This window comes from Momordica charantia (genome assembly GCF_013281855.1).
Source record: "Momordica charantia cultivar OHB3-1 chromosome 6 unlocalized genomic scaffold, Mcharantia_2.0 BLBB01000006.1, whole genome shotgun sequence".
NCBI lineage: Eukaryota > Viridiplantae > Streptophyta > Magnoliopsida > Cucurbitales > Cucurbitaceae > Momordica > Momordica charantia.
This window is the reverse complement of record NW_028275164.1, coordinates 6801503-6808439: the sequence shown is the minus strand read 5'-3', so window position 1 is coordinate 6808439 and position 6937 is coordinate 6801503. Positions and strand designations below refer to the sequence as shown.

Sequence of the window (6937 nt, the reverse complement as noted above, 5' to 3'; positions counted from 1 at the left end):
TTTGGGCGCACACAGAGCAGAGGGGCTGGAGGAGCGTGACTGTCAAATCCTATATATTCTCTCTCTCTCTAAACCCCCCCCCCTCTCTCTCTCTCCCCTGATAATTCTCAAGGATTTTGATTTTTGAGGGCAGGGGTCTGTTTTTGGGGAGATTCGATTCAAGCGGCGATACTTTTTCCTTTTTTTCTTCTGATTTTTTTGCCCTTTTTATGCTCCTCCTTCTCATCGGGAACCTCTCGTCTCCTCATTTCAATCCCTGTGGCTGTGGCTGTGGCTGTGGCTGTGGCTGTGCCGTGTCTTCTTACCGGAATATAATGTTCCAGATTTTCAAGGTACTACTAATTTTTTACAATCCTGTTCCTCTGCCTCTTTTATCTTGCTGAATCTTTTGCTAACACCTTACGATATAAAGGAATAACAAATCAATCCGTTTTTTCTTTTTTCTTTTTGGGTTCTCTCTCTCTTGTTTTTTCTTTTTCTGTATACTTGTAGATTTGGGTGTAGTTCCCTTTTTCTCTCGGATGCCTTCTCTGGGTTTCTTTTAATCTGCCTGGTGTTCCTGTTTTCTGATTCTCTCTGCTCTCTAATGGGAAGGGAGCCAATTTTGTGAAATTGTTCTTCGAATTGGCGTTTCTGAATCCTGCTGCTAATAGCTTTTTTGGGTTTTTGTTTGTTTGTTTTGTTTAGTTGCAGATTGTAAAGAGGGATTTATGATTGTTCAAACTGTGGTTTTGGTTTTATACAGTAGACCCTTTTGTATGAGTGTGTGAAATCCAGGATCCTTGCAAATCTCAAGATGTATTCCTTATCTTTTTGAATTTGTTTCTTAATTTTCTTCTGTGGGGGGTTTTTTTTTTTTTAATTTTTAATTTGTTGATTGATGATGGGGTTATATGCAAGTATGCGTTTGAGGGGATCAATAATGCTGTCTCTATTGAGGTGCTCTCATGGCCTCATATTTCTGCATCATTGACTGGTTTTTTTGGGTCTTTGGAATACCTGTTTGGAACTCTGAGCCTATTAGGTGGGTGTTTTCTGAGCACATTAAAAAAGGTTCCCTTTTATGGAAGTGCTTCTGCTTTTTTCCTCCTCTCATCATAAAATCAAATAAAATAATCATATAATTAAAATCCTCCATCTTTGTTATCTGATTCCTCTGTTTCAAAACTGGACCGTGGTGGTCATGATTCCTTCTACAGTTTTTGTCTCATGTGCTTAAATTCCAAACTGAAGGAAAAAAGAAAAAGATAAAAAAAAAACAAAGTACCAAATGTTTCTTCACATTTATGGGTTCTCAGTTAGACAAAAAAACTTATGAATGATAAAGAATTCTTGCTCTTTCTCATAGTCATGATCATGATCTTCTTCTTCTTTTTCATGTTTTGATGCAGAGACGGTTCTGATTGGATAGAATTTTCTGGTCTGTAAAAGCATGGAGGGTGACACATTTTCAGGGCTTGGCAGTGGTGCCCAGATTGATGGCAAGATTTTACAGAGATTTCAGAAGAATTTTGTTCAAGTCCAAAGCATATTGGATCAAAACAAGCTGCTCATCAGTGAAATAAACCAAAACCACGAGTCAAAGATCCCTGACAACCTCAACAGAAATGTGGGTCTGATCCGAGAACTAAACAACAATATCAGGAGGGTTGTTGACTTATATGCTGATCTTTCATATAACTTCACCAGATCCGTGGAAGTTTCTTCAGAAGGCGATTCCAGTGGAGCTTTGAAGTCAGATGGAAAAGCAGGCCAGAAGAGAAACAGGGTTGTTTAATCCATAATTCATCATCATCTTCTCCTTTCTTTGGCGTGGTGAGAGAGAAGAACGAACAACATTTTCACATCTCTGTCAAAAAAGGCTAGTACATCAATAGATTTCTCTGTAACTTTTTTCTTGTATGATTTAACTATCTAGTTTTACTTAGTTTCTTGATCATCCCTTCCCTCTTTGCATTTGCTTAGGAAAAATAATTGTCATGATTCTGTATTTAATTGCCTTTTCTGCTGCTCAGCTGTGGATCTACTTTTGATGAAATTAAGCATCAAGTTCTCATCTGATGTCTGGTTTTTGTTCCAACTTAGATGTCCAGAACAGAACTTTGAAGGATCCTTTAAGGATTTAATGATAACATACTCATTTTCTCTTTCTTTCTGTTTCTTGTTTCTCATTTTCATAGTAACATTCTCAAAAATTTTGAAGTAAAACTCTGACTTTTTTTTTCTTTGAAATTTGAGAGAACAAAAAACAAGAAATGACTACTAATGCAAAGCAATACTGTGTTTTTGAAGCAGGAAATAAGAAACAAGAAATGAGACCATTGCTAAAACGCCTTTTAAATTTTCTTTTACAGAACTGTGATCTCCAAACTTTTAGGCAAAGATCTGATCTGGGTTATAGCTTTCTGCTCCAATTCCCCTTCCACAGCCACACCTCAGCTTTCTAGGTTACTGTTTTGGGTCTTCTTCTATGAAGCCATGGGAACTCAAATCTCTTCTGTTACTTTCTTCTGCTCAGAAAGTTTTACTGCAAATATGATTTTTACTGTCCATCTCCATGATTGAGCTTGTTCTGTAGGGGAAAGTGAACTGACCAGAGAGATGCTGTGTGGATTGAAAAAAGAAAACTGAAAGATAACAAAACAGCTTTTAGATGGTAAGGTTTCTGTTTGGTTCTCCATCACACACCAACCAAACAGAATCTCAGATAAAGGATGATTAGCTTTTTGACCCTTTTTTCCTTTTCCTTTTTTCCTTTGGGTTTTGTTTTGTTTTGGAATTAGACATGGAAGTGTGTTGCATTCTATCATATGTGACTGTTTCTTGGTTGGTTCTGCTTTGCAAATTATAGTATTCTTTTGGGAGTTCAAAACAAAGCACTAAGATCTAAGAGACAGAGAGATGTGTGTGAAACAGCCATTCTCAACTAGATGACAAAATACCCAAACAAGGCTCTGTTTTGTGGGTTAGGAATGAAACTCAAATTCCCCACCCTCCCTTTTTTCTCTCTAACTTAGAAAAAAAGGTATATTCTTGAAAATTGAAAAGAAAAATTCTTAGTTGTGTTCATTTAGTCTTGTTTGATGATGATTTGATTCCTCAACCTTCCTTTTTCTTTCTTATCTTTCTGATTGAACTTATTTTTTTCTTTTCCTTTTTCTGCTGGTGGACCCAATTCAAACAAACTTGGTTTCATTAATCCAAAGGAATTATTGAGTGTGTATGTCGTTCGCGTAACGTTTAGTTGTATGGTTGCGAGATCTAACTATACTTTTTGACCGTGCTACCTCGTGTACTTTAATTAATGTCAAAAGTCGAGTTAGTTGGATGCTTTTCAAATGTTTAACAACAATATGCTAGAATTTGTTTATGAACAGGATTACCAAATCAAAAGGAAATAAGATTAGCTTGGGTTTGACCTAAAAATCAATCAGATTAGCGGCATTACAAGGGTCAAGGGAGAATTATAGAGCTCTGGAACCTGGCCCAAATAATACTCAAACAAAATGACAAAAAGATACCCCTTCCCTTTTATCGTGGATGTATTCACCTTATTTACAAAATACTCCTTGTTCAACTCCCTAACGAGCTAAGGGCCCATCAGCATCAACACATGTGACACTCGAGTAGAAATGAAGGGTATATGAATGAACCGATACCACATCTGAACAAGAGAGATCCTAAGATCATGGAAGAATGATCAAGAAGGACTTAAAAGAAATGATAGTCACTGCCTATAGATAGACCTCCCTTTTCGGTAACTCAATCGTAAGGACAAATCATGTCTAGAACGTTACAACACAGCACATATTTAAACTCAAGTTTGGTCCAAAGGCTCAGTCACGCATATAGAAGAAAAAAAAGTGGTTGGGTTTGGAAAAGGGTTAAGTGAAATTATGGAGTGTTAGAAGCATAATTATTGGAGGTCTACTATGGTTGTTGATGGAATATGATAATAATAACAACAATAATCCACCCACGTGCTTTCAAATGGATATACAAAGGGGAAGGAAAAAAAAAAAAAAGATTTATTAGGCCTTCAATATCATTTTAATAATAGTGATACATACTATAGATATTGTTGAATTGGAAGTTAGGTCCAACGTCCTTTTAAATGCAAGCCATTGTTTATCTTCGGCAAAACTTTATTCGATGTCTGTTTTACGATTCTTCTCATCGACAAGTTTTTTTCTTTCTTCATTTATTCAAAAATTGAATGATAATAAATGTACAGTATTGATTTTGTTACGCCTTTTGTTTCTTTCCGTTAAAATACTAATTTCGTCGTTCTACTTTGAGCTTTAGTTTATTTTGATTCATGTACTCTTTTTTAATATTCGTCTTGATCTCTGTACTTTTAAAAAGTGACCATTTTGATCCCTATGTTCAAAATTTTAACACAAATTATACCAATAGTGGGAAATTGTTATTTAAAAATGAAATTGAGAGAAAAAAATTATTACTTTTCAAAATTACATGTATTAAAATGAACATTTTGAGAGTACGAACACCAAAATGAATAAAAGTTGAAAGTACAAGGACCAAAATGAACATTTTAAAAGTAGTATTTTAACCTCAATGTTACTAGATAATCCATGGTGGTTGATTTTTTTTAGTACAACATGTGGAGGTGAGAGATCAAACTCACTAACTCCTTAGTTGGAGATATATGTAAGTTACTATTAAGTTGTGTTTGCTTTGCCGGTTGTGGTTTTTAGTCAAATTTTTAAAATTAAATTTGCCTCGTCGATAATGAACTTTTTATAGTTGATTTTTGTTCATCGGGTTTTTTTTTTAATCTTTTTTTTGTGCGATAATTTTGTTGATATTGTATGCGATTGTTGTTATACGTTGAATTTGAACGTTTTGGTGTGACGTTTACGCATACTTGGATATTTTTGTGGTTGGAACTTAATTGTTTAGTTGGTTGGAATTTTGATAACTTATTGGTTGATTTTTTCAACAATTTTATGGCTTTGTTTTGGATTCATGATCCAATTTAAAGTCGATTTAAATTCTAAGCTAATTTAGAGGGTTAAATTAGGAATTTTCTCTCAAAGCTATTTTAACCAACTTAGAGTTTTTTTTTTTTTTTTTCAAATTTTTTTTAGTACCAACCAACTTATGGTTTGTTTGGGATAAGTTTTGGGGAAAAAACACTTTCAAAGTGAACTAGTGAATTACTTATTTTGTAAACTATTATGAGCGGAATAAAAAGATGTAAATGGTTTAACTAAATATTTTATCTCAAATGTAAATGGTTTTTATCTATTTCTATCCAAAAAATATATAAGAATAATACTTAAGTACTTTGCCAATTAACCTTCATACCACCGTTAAATTTTGACGCGTTGGAGAGTGAAAGACATAAAAAGAGGTATTTTTACGTTTTCTAAAAATTTAAAATTCTGTAAAAATTTTATTGTCAATCCACGTAAATATATACTGACAAGTAATTATCTAAGTAGTGTTGTAATTATTTCTATAACTCAAACTACTCTTTGAATTAAAAAATTAACTAAAAATGCTCTTTGAAATTTTAATAAAACGTTACAAGTTTTAAAAAAAATGTATATATTGTTTATGCAAGGATATGCACAACAGTGTATTTCAGATTGCAGTTCGAACTCGACCTCCGGACCGATCTGAATACTTGGGCGGACCTGCACAAAAAGGTGAGCACTCCGACGATCAAGTCAGTATAGGTCGGATTCCCAGTTTAGTTCGAGGTCAGAAATCATCGTACCTGATCGTGGAGTGAGGTCCTCTACTTATGGGTGGTAGTCCCGCTAATCTCACGACGGTTACATCCGGTAATCTCGGGACCGTCGGTTACACCCGGTAATCTCGGGACCGACGGTTACACCCGATAATCACGCCGCTGACAGTAGCTCACCTCGGCCCCCACCAAGCTTCCCGGTAGATCGGATCTCAGCCAGGTTCACCTCGGCCCTCATACTTAGCATCTGTCAACGCTAGTGGTGGTGATCTCGGCCGCCCGAGCTGGGCATGACTCATGAGTCATCTTGGGGCACCAATAGGGGTCCTCCACGTGTCCAGGGTATTCTCTTCCCCAAACATTGACCCCCTCTCTGTCTGGTCCGATCTCGACCTGGCAGAGAAGTTCATTCGACTTACTTTGGACGCGTGGCGACTTCCTATTCGTGGGAAAATATAACCGTTGCGGTGGATTTATCGTCGGAATATTCAAATATTCCGACGCTTCGGATCTTCGGGAGAATCCTAGCCGCTCGTTGATTACACGTGTACGGTGGGGAAATTTTTCCGACGAGCTATAAGTACCCCCAATCCTTCAGGTCATACCTCACTTTTCCTGAATTCTTGGAGTTCGATCTGAAGGCAGCTCGAACCCTTGGTAGGTCGGTCTCTTCCCTCACTTTCTCTTTCGAACGTAGTTGCCATGCCGTCCTCTTTTAGCAGCGACTTAGGGTCCGATGAGGATTTAGCTCGTAGGTTAGAGTCCGAGCTCGAGGAGATAGAAAACTTTAGGTTCTCCGATGACGGGGAGGATAATGATGCCTCCACCTCGGGTCAGGGTTTGGAATACCCTTCTAGGATACCTGAGCACTACCTCGGATCCCTTCGTAAGGGGTTCGCTATCCCTGAGAACATCCTCCTTAGGATTCCGGAGGAGGGGGAGAGAGCTGACAATCCTCCAGAGGGATGAGTCACTCTCTACTTCAAAATGTTTGAGTACGGCCTCAGACTTCCCTTTCACCCTTTCGTCCAAGAGTTTCTTTTCCGAACTGGGCTGGCTCCGGCTCAAGTGGCCCCCAATGGGTGGGGTGTCATTTTCGCTTTGGCCATCTTTTTTTTGTTACGAGCTCGGGATAGTGAAGAGGCCGAGCTGCTGGACGTAAACCAGCTCCTCGCGTGCTTCGAAGCGAAAAGGATAGCTAAGAAGCCTGGTCGATTC

At 37.4% G+C, this 6937-nt stretch overlaps 1 protein-coding gene across 1 annotated transcript; it reads left to right on the top strand.

Annotated features, from left to right (window-relative positions):
- On the top strand, window positions 1-2151 carry ELF4-L3 (ELF4-like 3). The gene is made up of 2 exons (XM_088126066.1): window positions 1-332; window positions 1392-2151. The coding sequence occupies exon 2, from the start codon at window positions 1433-1435 to the stop codon at window positions 1775-1777; it is 345 nt and encodes a 114-aa protein (XP_087982192.1). The 5' UTR covers window positions 1-332; window positions 1392-1432; the 3' UTR covers window positions 1778-2151.
- The last annotated feature ends 4786 nt before the right edge of the window (window positions 2152-6937 follow it).